General features: G+C 36.3%; 1 protein-coding gene across 1 annotated transcript in view; it reads right to left on the reverse strand.

Annotated features, from left to right (window-relative positions):
• LOC117779905 (discoidin domain-containing receptor 2) overlaps window positions 1-21,002 on the reverse strand; it is a 93,777-nt gene extending 72,775 nt beyond the window's left edge. The window contains exons 1-2 of the mRNA XM_034616249.1: window positions 20,687-21,002; window positions 11,624-11,729 (exon numbers count right to left, since the gene is read on the reverse strand). Coding sequence (XP_034472140.1) covers window positions 11,624-11,729; window positions 20,687-21,002 — 422 coding nt within the window. The remainder of the gene's footprint in view (window positions 1-11,623; window positions 11,730-20,686) is intronic.
• Between the last annotated feature and the right edge of the window lie 356 nt (window positions 21,003-21,358).

Below are 21,358 nucleotides of genomic sequence, written 5' to 3' on the forward strand. Positions count from 1 at the left end.
GACAAAACTTAAGCTGCTTACACATTTTGAGTATACTTGTATTCATGCTCCTACTCATACTCACACTTGCATTCGTATTCCTATTCGTGATAAAGCCACATATGTTTGAGTGCCTCTAACATGCTGAGGGGGTCTGTCTAATAAGTAGCACAGTTGAAGGGTTGACAATCTCATTGCCTTGCTTATGGCACGTGTGGAAAGTGAAAAAAAAAACACAGGTGACGGTAAAATATTTGCGTTTTCAATTTCACATGTGGTTGTGTGTGTGTGTGAGCTTCCCTCTCACTCACCATCTAGCTCTTTTTAACTCTCCCATTCTCTTGCGCAATTCATTTTACCCTCTCCTACACATATTTATTTTTCATTTAATTTCCAATTTTTCTTTCAACGTTTTTAATGGCACTTGATGCAATTAAAATGCCAAGGCAACGGCTCAACTCCATCTCTAACAGCCTCCTTGCCTACTTCCCTACCTCCCTCACTTCCTTCGTCCTTCAGCCAGCGGCTTGTAAGCTACTAAAAATTATTTTTTACGATTGTCATAAAGACGTCGCCGCCGACATTTGTAAAGAACACCTCTTCCTCTGCCTTCTCCTTTCCCCTTTCAATCGTAGCAAAACAAAAGCTGACGCTTTCCTTTCTATCGCTCAACACATTCACAGAACAGCGCCATCTAGTGGCTGACGGCATCAGTTCGTCGAGTTTTTAATTAAATTGTTTTTTTTTTCTTTCTTGTGCGCTCTTTACCAAAATATTTTGCTTAACTTGACGAGTTTGAGCCAAGCCAAGTTACGAATACCCAACGAATCCTTTAACAAATTAATTTTTATGCTCAAAACCAGCGTCAGCTGTCTTTAATTGCCTGTTGGCACGTACCTATGTAGCTATTATAATGGGACCCAAATATATTGACATTGAATTGAGTTACAGAAAAGCTTATTGAATGCTTTAGAGTTGGCAATTCTTGAATGAATTTGATAGGAGAAACTCAAAAAAAAAATGTTAATGATTTATTTTCAAAAATATTTTTAAATTAACCTGGTGTACAGATACCAACTAAACGCGAATTAAAAGATTACATTAAAATGAAATTATTCTATTCTATTCCATCCATTGAGAATCCATTTTTATGTAATAAAATTGTGCTGGTGTTAAGTTCAAAGAAATTTCAATATGTATTGTATTATATTTATTTTTTTTTTAAGATATGTTAGTATTTTGATTTGGGGTTGTGAATTAAATTTGGCCATTTAATCAGTATTATAAAGTTTATTGAAATATTTTCCGAGTATTAAAGAAAAGCAAATATTATAAATGTTTCTTTTATATAAATTGTATATGTTCATTTAACTGAAATTCTTCATGTTTCTTTAAATCGTAAGGACTATAGTTAGTTTGAATTATTACAGGTTTCCATGGACTTGATTTACTTGACTGACTTCTTCTTTCTGATATGACGGTTGACAGTTGTATTTCCATCAGTTGTCCTGTCAAGAATATCCAAATATGACAAACCATTAAAACAAAAGTCAGGCGCGACCTACTAAAGGCGTGTGACCTCAAAGACGGAGGGTGTTGGGTGCAACCGCAGTGGAGCGAACTGAGAACGGAACGGAACTGCGGAGAACACGTACCACAAAAGATGACTTTGTCACAGTTATTGCGCCCCGACAATAATGACTTAAGAAAGCTGCAACAACAAACATGACATGGAAGGCAAAGCCAAAGCCGACTTGCAACTAGCTAGAAGAGAGTGAAGAAAAACAGCTGCCAAAAGAAAAGTAAATGGGATATGGAGAATGGAAAATGGAAAATGACATGCTGAGGACAAGTTTTGCTTCGGTTTGCGTTTCGTTTGCTAACAGGCCGCAAACATATAAAAGCATACAATTGAAATGCCGGCAACACTTTACAGAAGCCAACTAACAACCGACAAGACAACAGACAGTAACAAGAATAGAGTATGGCGTAGTATGGGTAGAGTAGAGAATGGGGAAAACTGCAAAAGAGTTTTGCATTTTGTGTGCCATTGTGTCAAGTGGAAATTGTACGAAGGCGACGCGTCGCGACGCTGGCAAAAACCTAGAAAAATGGCAAACACGCCGAAGCGATGCGATGACAACGGAAAAGATGACAATAAAAATGGCGAGCATGGCTTAAGAGAAAGCCAATGCAACAATAACAACAACAACAACGTCTGCAACAACGTCAACAACAAAGTCAACGGCTTAAAGCTCAATAGAAAATATGAAAAGCAAAATGGCGACAACCGAGAGAGACGGAAGACGTAGGAAGGACATGAGGTGGCGGCCATTAGCGTTTTATGGCACAACCCAAGAAATCGATAAAAAGACGCACATGTTGTTCTAACTGTAATACCCTTTATTCCTTGATAGCTTCCACATGGGATCTTCGACTAAAAGAATAAAAAATTATTTAGGTTACTGTATTTCAAATTCAAATTAAGTATATTTTAAATTCACTATATCATCTGTCTATCTAGAAAATTGTACAACAATTTGCCACAAATAAAATCCAATTAATAATTCGTTATACATTTAAAGGTTTATAAAAATAAATTTTAGTTTTTTCTTTTCCGCTCCTAATTTTATTTTAAGTTTTGAATAATATTTGTCTTATAATTAATAAAAGTCAAGAAGAAGTGCAAATAGTATTGCTTGAATTTCTTGAGGAGACAAGCACACAGGGTATTCCCTTTTTCGAGTACTCATAATGTGAGTACTCTTACTTATTGTTCCTTCTTCTGTTGTTGTCCATTCGTCTCGTATGCAATTTGCGTTGTGCAAAGGTTAACGCCAGTTTCAGCCCCAGCATCAGGATGAACTACAGCCTCAGTTTGCCTTTTTGTTTTTACTGTAATCATAAAAGCATAACACAAAGGCCATTATGCTATGTGCCCAACCCAGGCAAGGACCAGAAGATAAAGCTAAAGCAGCCTCTAATGTGGGTTATACTGGCGCAGAGACATAGAAAAAGAGTGGACGCAAGAGAGAGAGAGAGAGAGAGAGAGAGAAAGAGAAAGAGTGAAAGAGAAAGTAACCTATATCTTATACATTTTAAAGGCCTTACGAACTGACGCTTAAAACAAGAATTTTCCAGATTAAAGTATATATATGTTTAGTTTGAAAAGTGATAGCAAATGTTGTCGAATTTATATCTATTATATCTTCCATTTCACAATTAATTGTTAGTTCTTAAAAGAATCTTTTATTAATTATTTTGAAGATGATAGCACTTTTTTCTATCTAACCGTGATTTCAATACTTTTTAAATGGATTAATATATTCAGTTTTTCCTTTGCTATTTTAAAATTTAAATATGACTGTTCGCAGCTTTGTCACTACTGCTGTTGAAATGCCAACAAATGTGAGACTATGTTCTTTAGATTTTGTTTAGAGATTGACATAACCTTGATAACCCACCCGGCTTTGTTTTATCCATTACTCTGGCTGAACTTCCCAGCAACTTAAAAACTGTTGCCAATTCGCATGCCTTTTCTAATCTTGCATTCTACTCAAAGCATATTTAATGTTCATAATACCGCTACAGCTGCCCAAATATGCTGGTGGAGTCTCTCTTGATCCAAACCCAACCCTAACGTCACTCTTGATTAAACAAAAATAGACAAGGAGCTGTAACTGTTTTTCTTTTTCTTTTCTTGGCCTCAAAGTAGCAGTTGCAGTTGCAGTTGTCGGAGTGAAAACGTTTTGAGCAAATAGCCCAACTCTACAGCTATGCGTAGGCAAATAGTCTCGGGGCCAACATAAGCTCAAGACACAAGATCCGAGATCCAAGATGCAAGATCCGACTAGGCCCAACCTCCAGTCGATTGAGTTGTCTCCCGGGGTCGACTCGGTCGCATTGTTGTCGTCTACACATGTGCAGTCTTCTAGTCTTCTGTTGGCCACTTGTCAACTTGTTGTCGGCTCTGTCTTCTGTTTGTCTTTCAATTACCGCAGCAAACATTTCCATGGTATTTGCTCTGGGTATCTAAATTTAACTGGCACTGCCAATGGTTTATCTGCTGCTGCTGCTGTTGTTGTTGCTGCTGCTGTTGCATGTTGCTGCCGCTTCTCGTTACGCATGCGCGCCACACAATTTGCTGCCTGAAAGCGTCTCAATTGTGTTGACCTGTTGACTGAGCCTGAGTCCGGGCCCTGGCTGCTTGTTGTGCACACCTTAACAGCACATTGTGAAAGAGCTGCACGTTTTACTTGGAAATTTTAATGCGAAATTTTGTGATGATACGAGTATCTACTTGGGCAACAATTACAAATAATAATTAAGTAATAATTTGTATTTTTATTTAAAAATCATGCCATAACTGTTATTTTAAATTTTCATTATAAAGATAATTAAATTATTATAAAGACAAATAATAATTATTTTTAAAATTAAAGTTATTTTTAATTCTTTTTTATAAAAGTTAAAAATATAAGTTAATTGTAAATATCTCTTGAAACAAGTGTATCAAAATCTAAAAACATTTTCGATGTGTGTTTCAAAACCTATCATATGATACATCACATGTCCTTAAAAGGCGCGATACTCTCTTCAAGAATAAATTAAAATATTTAATTTTTAATAAATATTTAAAAGCTTGTGTCATGTACAGCATTCTATCAAATAACGCATAAAGCAAATGCCTAATGGACTATTTAAAGTAAGACCTAACTGAGATTAGTAGCTACTAAGTTGGGTTTGTGATTTAGTTTTCCATTTGTGTTTTAGGATGCCCACAAACTTCTAATCTTCTTAAACTTTCGTATAATGCAGAGTTAGTTACTGCTATAATTCTTATAGTTGTTCAGTTACTGCTTTTCTTAGAATAGAAATTCTCCTCTAATGCGGCACTTAGCTGGCGTTGTAATTTTCTTGGAATTTTCCGACCAGTTCACGTACAAGCTGTCACCTTTAGAAGTACTTCGTATCTGTATTTGTTTATCTATGTACACGTATGTGAAAATTTTTGAGAGCATCCGCATTCGAAGCAGCTTTGAGCTTGACAAAATTTAATGAAAATATCTTACGGTGTGCGTTTTTAGTAAATTAAATTATTAAAACATGCTTCTCTTCCCAAGTCATTAGGAGAAAGTGAGTGGTAGATAGAGGGACACATCCTCAAGTTTGTTTCAGTTAAGTGAAGCATAAGAAAAATTGTTTTAAAATGGAAAATACCTATAAATTTTGTATGCCTCCCGAAACCCGACCCAAATCAATGCCAGAGTTACATGAAATGAATGAAATAATGTGTGGCAATGAAGAAATTCAATAAAATGTTATAAATAATTCAATAAGCAAGCAAATTTATGTATTTTCCCGGTCATACTGTGGATCCATATTGGGGTAATCAATGTAAGAAAAATGCCAAACCGTTATCAAAGTTCGAATTGGACGAGGCGCCGAGTAACATTAAATCATAAAAATTGACTCATTTGTAACATAAAAAGCACATTAACACATTACGCAGCGTGTGAACGACGAGGCGGGGGCGTGGCACAATTGGGGGCGAGGTTTGATACTGTCGACAGCTGAAGCGAAACGAAAAGAAACGAAACGAAGTGAAACCAAGTCGAAAACTGGCAACGAAATCGAATTTCAATGCGCACAAGTGCCATAGAACTATGTGGCAATAAGAGTAACGCGAAACAACAAAAAGATACAGATACAAACACACACATACACCCAGAATGAGATACGGATACATGAATCTACACAGAGCAATCAATTCAAGCGTAGCAAGGCCAAAAGAGCAGTGTGGGAGTAAAGCAAAACCAAATCAAACATTAATGCAATAAAATGGAAAACGCGTTAACAACAATTGCTTCAGTGGCCAAAAGCTGGCAGCTGGCTGAACATTGCCTGCCGTAATCAGCAGGCCGTGCCCGATTCCGGCCGCATGACGTGCTGTGAGCCTAAAAGTAGACTATGCTAAAAGCGAAAATCAATGCCACAGACTGAGAGTCAGACAGACGGACAGATTGGCAACGATTAAGCGAGCGACAGCCGCAGACAAACCAAAAAAAAAAAAACATAAAAAGGCTGAGTTACAATGGGAGCTTGGAACTCAATTGGAGTCTCCAATGGTTTGGGGCACAGGTTGACTGTGGCATGGCAACGAGTCTGACTTTCACACAAGGCAAATGCACCGTCTAATGCGGCAATTAAGGGATGAAGTGGGAGCCCCATTCGCCCCATGCCAAATGGGAATGCGAACGTGAATGTTTGTAATGTGAGCACTAAGCTCTTTCCAATTTGTGACCAGCCTTACCGGAGATAGCCAAGCTATCAGGACCATATTCACAAAGAAAACAATGGATATTATTGTGTGGTATTTTGATTAAATGTGTGTTTGGCTTAACAAATATAAAACGATGAAAACAATCACAATTCTAGTGCTCGTAATTAACAATAACTATGTAGAACCACAAGCTGATGGCTGCACAGATACAATAACAACAAAGATATGTTATTTCAGAATTACAAACAATCTGTAATAGTTTCAATACATTCCTAAAATAGTTCAATATTCAAAATTCTATGCTCGACATAATTCCACAATGTTGCCTTGAGGTGCTTTGAATATCAATCTCAAATTGAGGTAAACAAATAGAAAATGGGTTAAATTTAATTGTGAGCATGTCAGCATTTATGTATATTTTATATTAATGTTCATTTTGTATAAATGACATGACATTCTGATGCAACCCATTTTTAAAAACAGGGATAAAATGAGAAACAATCACAATTAATTTGTTGTATAACTACAAAAAACTTAATTATTTATCTAAATTCAGAATGGAGAAAAATTAATAATATTTAATGCACAATCTAGGAAGTTCGATTTTGTTCGATTACAATATCAATTAATATTTTTACAAAATACGAATATATTATTTGTAAACCAAAAGACAAATTAAACTTTTTTCCCCCTTGGACTTAAAATTATATATTATTATACCTAAGATAATAGAATATATAAGGTCAAATGAATCAAAGACAGAGGACACATATATCTAAGCAGATATTGAGGCTGACCTTTAAGGTTATTGGATTGATTTTTTAACACAATGCCACTACGACAGTCCTAAAATAATTTGTCAGTTCATCAATTCGATATTGTGGCCCGAGAGAAAACTGTCAGTCAGTGTTGCTCATACTCAGCGTTGGCCTTCCTACTGATTAGAGACTGTTGCAGACATTATCTTGAGCCGACATTGACATTTGGTCGCATTCACATTGACTTTGACATTACCCTTTCGACCCTGTCCTCGTTCTGTACCACCCTCTCCGATTTAGGGACTAAAAACAGCTCTTAAACCGCAATCGAAGTTCCATTGATTGCAAAATGTTGTAAGTTTTCTGCAGAAAAGTTGTTTCTTGTGGTTTTGGTTTCGGTTTTGTGCGTTGGCGCATATAAAATGCAGCTTTCAGTTCTCATTGTCATGAATGGAGAACTAAGGACAGTTTCCAATTGAAAATGCGTTGATTTTGATTCGAAGCTGTCAATATAATGTGAAAAACAATGGGGAATCCCATTCTGTTCCCCCTTTGCCTTTCCATTTATTATGTAATGGCATTTCAGAGTTCTCGGTCTGGGCCTGCCTTTGTTTCCAGTACATAAACCAAATGGGTCAATTGATTTCTGCTTATTGCATGTTAAGCTGCCATAAGATTTTACGTAGTTCACTTTGGTTTTTTCCACCTCAACCCCTCTGACCCTCTACATACTTCCTTTGGCTGTGCATTGGGAAATGTTTTGCAATTGTTTCCGAATTCTGATTCTTATAGTGATTCTGTTTCTGCTTCTCATTTCGTTCTCTCGTTTGTTATGTTATGTGTATTTTCCATCAGCTGCAGACGTGAAAAGTTTTTCGGGCATTTTTTTCTCTTCCTTGGTTCGCTAATTTCTTTGGCATTTTTCCTTTACGCTAGAATGAAGAAGTTTACTTAATGGACTTATAAGTCATTTAACTTTATTAATCAGTGCTGCTTGAATGGTGTCTTGGTTCAATCAACTATAGCTGATTTCGAGTTCAAGGAACGATAATGTTATGAGCAGGAATATGAAAGTTAAATTCGTAAACTCTGATTCTTACGAGTATTTACAATCAGTAAGAGTAAAGTCACAATTCATTTTAAAATGCTCCTCTCTTTGCGATTATCAATTTCTGACACAGTTTCATAACATGCCAAACTTCCATATATAATGCTCCTATATAATATTGAAGCTCCCCTCGTCCATTTCTTAAATTGCTTCAATTATCAAGGCAACTGCCAAAACAGCCGAAACATCAAAAGCAGCCAAATAAATTTATGTGCAGCCTACATTTAGGCAACCCAAACGTGAGTCGCCCGTACACAGAAAGAGAGGGAGTACAAGTAGGAGACAGAGCGAGAGGGTGTGAGAGAGGGACTCAATCCCACGGCGGGCTGACGAAAATAACTCAACTGTCAAAAATTTATGCCAAACACATACAAGTCAAAGCTCTCCAGAGCATGAAACACCGAAAAAGTCTATGAGTGAGAGAGACTGATATATAGAAAGAAAGAAAAAGAAAGAACGAGTGAGTTTCATATTTTCATTAGAGGACATCCATCAAAATTCACGCATGAATATGGACTTTTCATGTTTCCGACACGAGGCGGCGTTCACATTGTCATTTCCCTACAAAAAAAAAAAAAATAATAATAATAAAATTAAATGAAAAAAAAAGACGAAAAAGAAAAACTCACACCAAATTTCTTCGTCACTTCCACAAAAAATCAAGTGAATTTCTTTATTGGTTTTGTTGTTGCATATAACAAAGTGAAAAGCCATGCAGCTGAAGTTTATTAGCTCGAAGCACCTGAAAATCATTGAAGGAGACGGTAAAGAAACAACCACAGCTACAAATCCAACTCCAACTATAAAATAAGTAGGCAAAGAGTTTCTGGTCACGTGAGGCTCATAAAGAATGCTTCAATGGCATCATTTGCAGTGTGGTTGCCTTTTGTTTTACTTGTTTTACTTGTGTTATATTTGTTGTTTTGGCCCGAAAGTAGGCTACGCTAATAAGTCGACTTGTATCCTTGGCAAGTGGCCCAAATGCAGACCGTAAATCGTAAATCGTGCAAAGTTGGCTTTAAAAGGGCACAAAGATATGTTGCTTTAACCCCTTTAATAGGGCAGCGCGCTTTCATTTATCATATGTACATTGAGTGCTTTCTTGTGTGCCTTTCTCTGCGCTTCTCAAGATCTGGCATTCCTTGACTGGCAACCTTTTCATTTGTAATAAAATTCATATGACTTTGGCGCATGTTTAACGTAAAACTGCCCGTATATCCCCTCCCCAGACTTTGGGCATCATTAGGCCTGGGCACGCACATTTCCGAGCCAGCTCTGTCCCTTTCCCCTTTTAGGGATAGAGGGGGGGAGGAGGGACGCCACATGCAAAACGCCATGTGTGACATTTTTACTACCAAACATTTGTTAGCACACCGTAGACTCCCCACTCTCTTCAGACACCCCTCTCTCTCTCTCTGGCTTTTAGGCAGGGAGTCAACACGTACCAGGGCACCGTCATCCTCATCCTCATTCCTATCGTCTTCCTCATCCTTATCCTCATCCCTATTCGGGGCATGTTGTTGGCATCGTCGCCTGTCGCTGCTCGTTTTTCTGTTGACTTTGCATAATTTTATTGCTTTTCTTTTATTTTTATGCGCTTTGCTTTGGCTATGGATTTGCCTGGTGTTCCACTTCTCGACAGTCCAACCTCCCAATATTCCCCCTCAAGGCGACATTGACATTATAATCAATATTTTTGTTACTTCACTCATATTCTTATTTTGTGCAGCTTTTGCTTACAATTTTGTTGCTTGTCTGTGCATGTCATCAAGTAATGACCTTTGGGGTCATCTCAGAAAATAAAAATGAACGTGCATCTTAACATCATCCCTACTTGATTTTTCCCCCTTGATAGATAATTATTATAAATCTATTAAAATATATGAGCTAGCTAGTAAAATATTTGAAATTCTATGGATAACAAATCATTTTTCTTAAGAATAATACTTTTGATATATAATTAGTTCTTAACGATAACTATTATTACTGTCTCCTTAAGGGAGAAGATCACAAAATACTATATATATCAAATATATAGCAAAATCCACGGTTTTATCGTTTGTTTTGTTTCCGGGAAAGTTTTGTAAGTTATTTAGCTTGACATTTGTGGAATTGTTTTGGGTTTCTAGCTATTATTTTTAGCTTTTTATTTTGTGGTGTCCAGACTTGTTGTTGGCTGTTTATTTTTGTGGCACATTGTGCAAATGATTTTAGTGTGCCGTAAAAATGTTTATTCTTATGTGAGGGGTTTATTACACAAGGTTCAGAATTAATATGCATACGTATTCATGATCTCAGAGTTTTGGGTCAGCATTGGGCATTTGAAATAATTACCAGAGAATTTCCTTTTTATTTTATGATGACCGCGAATTTGTCATCTTGTGAGTTCAAGAGATAAATCAGCAAATGTTTTTATGTAACTTCACAACAGCACAAATAAATGTCAGCAAAATATAAAGCAGTCATAAGTTGTATCATTATTCTACATAATTTACATAAGTATGTATGTGGTTGTGTGTGTGTGTGCTGTGTATTTGTGTGCGTATTTTAATTTATATGATTTGAGTGTTTGTCTTGTTTGTGACACAAATGACATAAAGGCATTTAAACACGCCATAAAATAATTCATAATCATTTTCATGTACACAGGATACAGCATTTTCCTCATTTCCCTCACCGTTTCTCACTCTGCCCCGCTCCCTCTTTGCTCTCATTCCTTCTCGCTCATCAATGTAACATTTTTATGTGGCAGATTTTAATGCATGTTTGTTGTTTATCATTTCAAATTTACATAAATAACATACGTATTTTTGTTGGTATTGCTGTTATTATTATGGCTCTTATTTATTTAAATCATAACCCAAGGGTAAGCACAAGTTTTACACAAAGCCACAAAGTTGCCTGACGTAATAACATTATTGTCATTCTGTGTATAACATAATTACTGACTTTCATATTATTATTATTAATAATGGCATTTCGTTCAGGAATTGAGAATTTGCTTATGGTGCTTTAATAGCTTTAATCACTTTAAGTTTTCTAATATTATTATTTAAATGTTTTTTAGGGTTGTCAAATAAATAGGAAGTAGGATCTTTAATAAGTTTTCTTTATATAAATTATGTGAATTTTATTATGCAATGCGTTAGCATTATTAATTAATTAAATTGCATACAAAAAATTTCATATTTTAATGTTTTTACTTTTAAGTGCCTCGAATTTATGAAAAGGCTTTTGAAAAATAATAATGGCATTGATATAAATAATTTAAGAACTTTTGCAATTAATTATTTAAAGTACCATGTTATAAATACGGAATTGATACAATTTTTTGTTGATGTTATTAATTTGTTGTTGTGATTTTTATGTTTTTTAAATTGTGAATAATTTTATATAATCAGATGCTACTTAAATTTTATATAGTTAATTTAATTTTAATATGATATACTTTACTTAGTTGTTCTTATTTAAAAATAGTACATCAATTGAACTCACCTGGCATGCTGTGGTCCCACATTGCCCATATCATGGGCTGAACTGGCGGTAATCTGAAAGTCCGCAATGGCGCCAGATTCCATGCCCAAGGCCTGTTTGCAGGTGCCTAAAATTGATATTTTTGGATGAGATTGAGCAATAATATATTCATTAATTATTCTCGCATTTTCTATCTATCTCACTCAGTCGCTGACTCTCTCTAATTACTTATGTTAATTAATAATGTGATGCATTTTCGCCTGCAGCCACATTGCATAACGAGTAGTAGAGCTAAAATTTCCAGGCCAACACGCCCACAGAATCTGGCTGCTGACACTTGAAAAATGGCACCCAATTAAAATGAAATATGTGGAAATATTATACGAAATAATCATATGTAAGTATATGTATAGTATGTGGCTGGGATGATGTTCGGTGGAGAATGAGTTAAATACAGGAATCAAATTAAAACAAATCAAAAACGCCACAATATGAAACAGAATTTCTCACCTGTCAGACGAACGCATAAATTAATTAAGCGAAAACAAAGCAAATCAAATTAAAGGCACTGAGAAAGAAGATACAATCAGACGGACCGAGACAGACTCAATTTCCCTGAAATCTGTGAGAATGCATGAAAAGCGCAATTATCATTTGGGCTCCACTTGTCGAATGGTCGAACGGAGCAGCTGACGTTTCAAATGAAATTCCACTCAAGCGGCCAGCGGCCCCCAAGAGACCGCGAAAGGGTCATGAATAGGTCGTTGAGACGCCGTCATCAGCATCATCAACATCAGCATCATTCTCTTAATGTTTCTCTATCCTTCTCTATCGCTCAACAGATGCTGCATCTGCTTCTGCTTCTGCCGTTGTTCTTGGCTTCTCCAACCAGGCAGACACAAATATCAACAATATTATCATTCAGTGAATAATTAGATGCAATCAGTCAACGCTTAAGCACCATAAGTCAGAGACAGCTGAGCCAAGACAGGAAACTAGACAAAGGTCAGGCCCGACTCAATTCTCTGAGCACTCACTGATTTTGACTCCCTCTCTTCCCATTCCTCAAATTCCCCCATTTGAGTCGCATATTCACTTGACAGCCCTATCGCCGCATCTGCAGTTATAGATACTTTAACATCTTGTAGTTTCATTTTACTTGCTGTTGCAAGTAAGCACAACTCTTAACTTTTGGTCGAGTCGTCTTCCCTTTTTTTGGTCTGAGTTATTACTTTATGATCTTCTTGATGAATGGGTAGTCAGTTAAGTTTATGAAAAGACGAAGTAAGGATTTATTAACTTAAAGCATCGTAAAGATCTGTTAAAAATGAATGAGATCTTAGTTATTGTCTTCTTTCTATTTTAACTGCAGCTCAAATTCACATTTAAATTTGAATTTGAGTTACCAATATAAATTGAAATGTACACCTAATTCTAATTACGATTCGTAATTATAATTATATTATAAAATGTGAATTTTTGCAATACTTTCCCCTTGAAAAAAAGTGATTTGGGAAAATTCGGTATGTGGACCTCGATTATATTATTTGCCGATCGATCAACAACTCAATTTTTTTTTTCGATATTTACATTTTGTTTTTTTGTAAACTGCATTTACACTTTGGATTTACATAAGTTTTTCCAATTCCTTTTCCTATTTCGATTCGTTCTGCTATTCATAATACAATCTTAAATTTATTCATGGACTTAAATTAAAATATTTTTAAATTTATAGTTAGTTTTAAATCAAATTTCCCAATTTTACATAAATGTTAAAAATTTTGTTTACCGATCTGTTTAAGTTTATGTTAAACATACATATACCAGAGCCTTTAATACTTCCCTTTGGGTATAAGTAATTTTATACCCGCTGGTTATTTAACATGTTGTTCTTTTCCATTTTCTCCCTCTACTTACTCCCCTCCCAGCCATCTGAGTGCACTCTTAAAACTCATTTAGCCAAAACTCAATTGCTCAATTATCTACAGACAGCAGAACTTTGCCGTTAGCCGTAAATTGTTGCAATCATTCAAGGGACCCCCTAGGAACCGCCCACCCGAGAGTCTACAAGTTAGAGTTGGTAATATTTACATTACTCTCTGACATATTGCTGCACATAAATAATTTTTAATTATTGGAGAGGAAAAACTATGCGAAGAAAACTGTTGCTTAGTTGCCTGATCGATGGTCGACCCGCTGTTTTCTAGCTTTTCCAATATAATCTGTGGGTAATCAATTATGACACAAGAGCTTTTCCCTTGCCCCCTTTGGAAAAGTGATGATTATTGCGCGAGATGTGGAAATTGAGAGACATGGATGTGAAAACTATGCCAAACCAATGGCAATTGGCTGGAAATGGAAAAACGCCTTTATTTACAGCATAAACAAAGAGTTTTCCCAATAGGATGAGGATGCGGCATGTGGAAAACTATTTTGCACAACTCTGACGGCAAAATGCAAAAACTACAAAGTGAAATGTAAACAACGCGGGGCGCAAACAACAATTGTTGTCGTTGTTGTTGCCGATGTTGTTGCCGCTGTTGTTGATGGTAAAGTTTTGCACAAAATAAATTGCTCAAAATTTAATTAACTGCACTTGAGTGCGTGACCGGGAATGTCCGCTGCAGTGCCTCCATAGAAACATCCACACACACACTTACACACCCTGCCTATATATTAAGGCATGTGTGTTGCTGTTGCGATAATCATAATTCAAAGTTCTTTGGGCTTTGGCTAAAACAACACAAACAAACACCGCGAAACTTTATGAAATTGAAAATTGCGCAAATTTTACAGTTCAATAGAAGCTAAAGCTTGGGGAAAATGCCTGCGAGGGGGCTAAGAGAGGGTGAAGATTGGATGGCTTGCGAAATCGCTACTCTGCAGGCGTAAGCCATAGCAAACTGTAAGCACACATTTTAGATACACTCAAGAGCATTGAGATCAAGAGAAGACAACGAAGTTCTTGAGGGATTTAGTCGAAGACTTAATTAGTATAGATCATTGAACAATGTGTTTGCCAATGTGCTACCCACAATTTCAGTTTAATGCAGTGTTTTCTATAGGCAGACATATAAATAATGTTATTTCATTGCTTTTGTTGTAAACATATCTAAACAAAATTTAATGAAATATTTATGCAACATTTTTGAATATACATTTAAAAACAAGTTGCTCACTTGAACTGGACAAAACAAATAAAATTATATTTGTACAATTGCTATTTCATTTAAAAAGTTCTAGTGATTTTATATTTATCGCATATTTTATTAATACTTTATTCACTAAGTGAATTTGTGGTATTCCATACTTACTGTGATTTTATTAATAAATAATTAAATTGATTGTATATTAAACTAGCATAGATTATCACTGATTTAACATGCATTAGTTTGTAAAGTCAATTGTTTTATTATTCCATTAAATTTAGTTCATAATTGCAAGAATTGCATATGTGGTAGAGTATTCAATTGTGTGCCTTGCCGAAAGTATGCTAGCTCAAAGAAGGCGCTAAAAAGTTTTCGAGCAGTGAAAAACAGCATGAAAACCGCGGGAATGCCGCGCACAAACCGCGCGCAAACCGCGCGCGAAACGCGTGCAATGAGGCGTATCTGCTGCCAGCACTCATAAACAACGAAAGCAACAAGGCGTGCTTTATGAGCACGAACAAGAACAGCAAGAGAGAACTTTTGGCCATGCTTCGTTAGGGCTGAAAGTGAGCGAGAGATTTGTGTAAAACAATTTACGCACGCGTTTTAATTGGGTTTTCAGAAAGCAAAAGTATCCAACGGATGCAAACTATGTAACGGAAGTTGCATCCATAAGCAAAAGACTGCAATACGCTGATTAATTGTGAGTTTGTAAGTAGCCCAAACATAGAACACAACCGAACACAGAACGAGCTGTGGAAATGGAAATAGACGTGACAAACATTTAACACGCAACATTAAACAAAGCAACGAGCAACATTAGATACGAATGCACAAATGTATCTACGGTGAGCGTATGTGTGTAGTAGTAGAGTAAGGCAAGATATGGCTATAAATTAACATAATTTATAAGCAAAGTATCTTAAATGCATGTCACCACATTTCGAACATTCACTTTTACGCTCTATCGCAGTCAACATAAATCGCAGCAAAACCAAGAGAGAAGACCAACATGAAGACGCCGACGGAGAGGAGGCAGGAGAAACTGAAGAAAAGAAAAAAAAACTATAACCAAAACATGTTCCCTGCCGCGGTCTCCCTGTCTCTGCTAATCGTCGCCAAGTTATCAGGCCTTAATTTATCGACTGACCATGCAAAATGCTGCGACTCTTGCCCTGTTGTGGGTGACTGTACCCCTTTTTACCCCATGTCCCCCTTTGTACCCAGCTCTCTCCCCCATTTTGTGGGTGCTATGCTATTAATTGTTATTTAATTTTTTTCACAGACATGCCTGTCAGCTGTCGTTTGGGTTCGGTTCGATTCAGTTCGGTACTCGGTTCTTCTTATCGCAGCTATGCTATCGGAGTGCAGCTGCAGGTCTGCAACCTGGAGGCGACTCTCCTTATGCCATAGGCCTGCCATTTGGCGAGCTGTCAAAATATCCATGTGTATCGCTACATCTATGTATAGCCAAGCAATACTGTATCTCGCAAAAGGCTGTCATGCTGTTTTTTAAGCTAAGCGCTAAAATGCCAAATACCTGAGCTAAGCCAACTAAGTAAAACACTACACCTAAATTAAGTAAGAAATAGCGGGCGGTTGAATTAGTGCTTTGCTAAATTGATTTAATCGATTAATCACCACAGATCAATTTTAATTGTCTGGAAAGCAAGAATGTTCTGCTCCCAATTTTTAAGATTAAAATAAGCAAGTTACTTGCCACCTTGTCTAAAAATCCAACAAAATCTATATCGTTTTCTTCGTCATACAACTTGAGTAGAGACATAACCGGAGTCAAAAAAATCAATACTGCTTGTTCATAATGTTAAAAAATAAGATTTATTTATATATTTGTAGAAAAGAAATTATTTTAAATTACAAATGTTTTGCTTCAATTTTCTTAGTAATAATGAAATGATAGTATTTAATTATAAAACAACAAATTTAATTAAAATCAAAAATTAATTGAAAGACCATAATTTATATTCTAAGATACGCAAAATACATTGCGTTCTTTATTTTAGTTTCTTATGACTAGTATTAGCTCTAATTTATTTTAAGATATTGTTAACAAATTTTATTTTTACTACACGTATATTTTTTAAGGGGAGCAATCAATTAGTTTGAATATTTAACCTATTACTTCCGCTAAATGCCCCCACAAGTTGCTGCAAGTGCCACATTTTAGCCAGCAGTATTGCCAGTTGCATTTTAGTGTTGCAGTTTAGTTTTGATTGCCACCGTCGAGTCGCACGCTGCACGTTGCACGTTGCACGTTGGTGGTTGCATTTAGCATACATACATAAATATTGTTGCTTTGGCAACTTGGAAGTGCCTTGCAGCAAAGTGGCCAATGGGGCAAATTACATGGATTTCAGCATTTGACTTGCTTGGCGTTTAGTTTATCGCATTTGGCCACTGTTTTAGGCCGTTAAATCGCTGGCACACAGATGCCAAGATGCCAAGAGACAAGCGACTAGCGACAACATCTAATAACCAATCCATATCAGGTTTTTTTGTTTCTGTATTGAAAGTAGTTTTTTCAAGAGATTCCGTGTAGCGGCGTGTGTGGGATTTTCTTAGACTAGCCATAATGTAAGTCGCCCATCTGAGAGGCTGGAAAGTAAAAGTGCGCCTGGGTGTATTGTACACTGTGTAAATGGGCTATGGGGCTGGCCAGGCAATTAATTCGAAAATTGCTTTTGGAGAGTTTAAAGCAGCCAAATTGTCTGTTAGTTGAGTGTGTTTTCAGTGCAGCAATTTGTGGCTCCACACGAGTGAGAAATGTGGCATGAAAGTGTGTGTGTGTGTGTGGGTTTTGATTGAAGTTCGACTGTTAATAAAGTGATTTTGGCTGGTAGCAAACACATCGTGTGTGAACTTGTTCAAATCAAGTTGAATTATCATCAAATTTCAAACCTATTTGGTAAAATTTTTTTGTGTCAAAAAAGATGGTTCATTATTATGAAATGTTTAAATTACCATAAATGTATTGCATCTTTCTAGTTATTTTATCATTTTAATTATAATAATACATATAACATAATTCATTTAAATAGATAATTTAATTTTATATTTATATTTCACTATTCTGCATAATTTTTAAATATGGCAACTAATTAAACTCCTTTCAAAATACAAAATTCCTCTTATTAAATTTTTGTCATTTCATTCACTGAAAATTATAGTAATTATGTATCAATAATTATATTTACTAAAATAATTTAATTTTACTCAAAATGTAACTGAGTTTTTAGAATGCTAACATTAATTAATTAAATAAAGATTTTACTGTTTTCGTAAATACTGTGCATAATTTCTTTAATGTTAATCCACTTGAAAACTCTCTCCAATTACCCAGGAGATACTCTCCTGACCTCGACCTGTTAACTGCTGCCCATACATCAAGAGGGGGGCAATCGTAATACAAAGCAGACAATAAGTTATCAATGCACCACTTTTCAACAGGGCACTCCATTTCAATGCCAATTTAGACAAGCATTTAAAAAGGCAAAAACAACAGTGACGACGACGGCAACGGCAACGCTTTAACATTATCAATTTAAATATAGATGCTGTTTGTAAATGTGGATGGATAATTTTTTATTTGGTCGCCACGAAGCAATTCGAGGCAACATTTCAACGCGCCTACGGTCCAAATGAAATATGTCAGACATGCAGATATTTACGCATTTAAATAAATACTCGCTGCAGATACATTTACAGATTCAGATTCGTAATCGAGCAAAACAAACCGAGCAAACCAACCAATCGACATACAAACAGATGGACAGACGGACGGACAGACAGACAGACGGACAGAGAGGCGGACAGACCAAACGACAGACCGACAACATGATTTTCATTCAGCTTCATTTATTTCCTGCTACTGACCTGGCCTGGATATGCTCTTGATCAGGTTACTTTGACTACGACGCTAGATTTGGCTTAAAAACAGGTTGGTAAATAGTTTAAAAACATGACAGTAAAGTACTTTAAAAAAGACCTTAATTGAGAAATATTTAAAAAGTTATTTAATACATTTTTAATAGTGCTTATATAAACTATTCAGTGTATATTATAATTCGATGAGCCTTAATTGTTGATATCTTTGGGTTTTGCAAACAAGTTGGTCGCTAACGAGCCAGAGGCCCACAACGAGATAATTTGTTATGCTCGGCAGACGAATGGCAGCAACAAGAACAATGCGAGGGGGGATTGAGAAACAATGCCAGCTGTGATGGACGCGACCACACACGTGAGCTGAGGGAGCCAACGATAACCGACAACTGGCAACTGGCAACCGACGGAGCCAATCAGCAATGGTAATGAGCAGCGTCCAAGTTTAAGACCAAGTCCAAGTCCAAGTCAAAGACACGGGCAAACGCAATCTATCAAAAGCACCGCTGAGGCTTCGATTTGTGCCGGCCATCTCAGCACCTCGCAGTGTATATAGTATATAGAATATATGAGTAATAGCAGCCCACCTCAGATCCTCTACCAGCATGGTTAATACTCCCTAGTTTAGGCCTAGTTCTCAGCTCATGTTTATTAATGACGTTCGTCGTCGTCGAAGGCGCTTCCTGGCATTTTGCCTAAATTTCTGTAATTGGTTGTGGTGGAATGCGTGATGGTATGGATGTAAATGTGTGTATAGATCCAGCACCCGCTTAACAGTTATTAGTTACGGTTTGTGTTATTAGGATACACTTGAGAAGCAGGATGTGTGTAGACTCTGCCTCATTGCGGGACCCTACCTTTGCGGTTGATTGATTTTCATGTTGATTGCTGAATGCAAATGCAAATTTGTGGACTTGGCCTCAAGTAAGAAACGTACATCCTCCCTTATATACATACATATATGTATGCCACCATGGCCACAATTATATGGTAAGAGCCCCGAACTGTTGAACTGTTGAACTGTTGCATCTGATGCAATGAAGCTGAACGAAAGGGAGTATTGTCAATGGGGTGGTGTTAGCTTTTCGGGTCTCGAACTCAAGTTCTACCTTTTCCAAATGCATTGAAGCATTATTAAGTAAGTCTATTTATGTACTCGCATGTCTATAAATTCGATACCATATTTACATCGCATACATTTATTTCTCTTGTTGATATTTTAAACCTTTCAAATAACTGGAGCAACATATTTGATTCCAATTGGCTTTGTTACATATGCACGAAACATTTTCCATAATAATTCTTTGTACATTTTTTTCCAAAAAAAAAAGAAAAAGTTAACATTTTATATATTATTTGCCCTAGTGTATATTGTGTGTTTTATCGAAATAAAAATGCATAACTTTTGTGTCATGGGAACTGAACATACGGTATTTTTGTTGAATGACCATGGGAGAAGTACGAGAATAAAAAGGATCAGAGGTCAATGGGGGAGTGAGTAGAGCAGAATGTGAACTGAAGCTGGCCAAAACAGTTAAATTGTTTATCAATGTGGAAAGCGGTGTATGGTGCATACAAAATGCGCATATCTGAATAAATATTTAATAAACAAATACGAAATATATCGTTTTAGATTTCATTTATTAAAATTCCAATAGAGTCAAAGTTGAAGTACAATTTCGATAGCTTTTTGAATGCAACATAAAACGAACCTGTTTAAAACTAATAATGATTATTTATATGCACATTAAAATGAGGAATTATGGCCAAAAAGGATAAAAACTCAACCTGTTTAATATTATGTTTCTCTTTTATAAACTAGAAACTTAAAACATGTTGCAATATTTTCAGAATCTTTTATTAATAATTTCTGTTTTATTTAAATTCTAATCTTGACTTTAAATGCTCATTATTAAGTTGGTAACTGTGAAACTCTTACGCTTACAAGTTGGTTGATATTTGACTGATATTGTTTTGTGTTCTGTACATGTTTTTCTACATGTTATACATTATACAATTATTTTTAATAACTCACCAATTTCCATAGCTGCCAGGCTTCCAGCTGGGCTCCCTGGGCTTCCGACAGCTGTTGCCAGTCCGCTGAATTCGGTCAATAGAATCAAAGCGAGTGTCAGCCACAATAAAGTTTTATGGTTATTAACACGCTGACGCTCAATACGACAATAACTTTTTAAATAATTTGTTGCAAAATGCCAACAGCTGTGGTCGAGGTGACTTCCTTTATGGGGCACGTGACATCCAATTTGGCCGGGACAATCAATAGACAAATATTGTTGTTGCCTATGCTCTGAATGGGCCAGTTGCAATTGCCGTAATTTTATTGCCAGCATTTTGAGTTTTATTTCTTATACACGCTTTAAGGAATCATCCAATAATTTCACATCTTCCACTTGAAGCTGCAATGATAGAAGAATTTCAAGGAAAATGTTGATAAATTGAGCATAATTTTCAAGACATTTTTTAAATGTTCGCAACTTAATTGGCGTCGCTTTAAGAATGTCGTGAGTGTCAAAAGGGCTGGCAGGCAGATTGTCCCTCCCCTGTGCCCTCTAAATACATCATTGTCAGCAAATTAATGTGACGTGACCTTGCAAACTGTCGCGTTTTTTGTCACATGACAGCAAGTCATGTGGCAGTTGCCGTCAGTTGTTGGCAACGTTGCGCAGTTCCTTGCCACGATTTGCAG

The sequence above is a fragment of the Drosophila innubila genome, assembly GCF_004354385.1.
Source record: "Drosophila innubila isolate TH190305 chromosome 2L unlocalized genomic scaffold, UK_Dinn_1.0 4_B_2L, whole genome shotgun sequence".
Lineage (NCBI taxonomy): Eukaryota > Metazoa > Arthropoda > Insecta > Diptera > Drosophilidae > Drosophila > Drosophila innubila.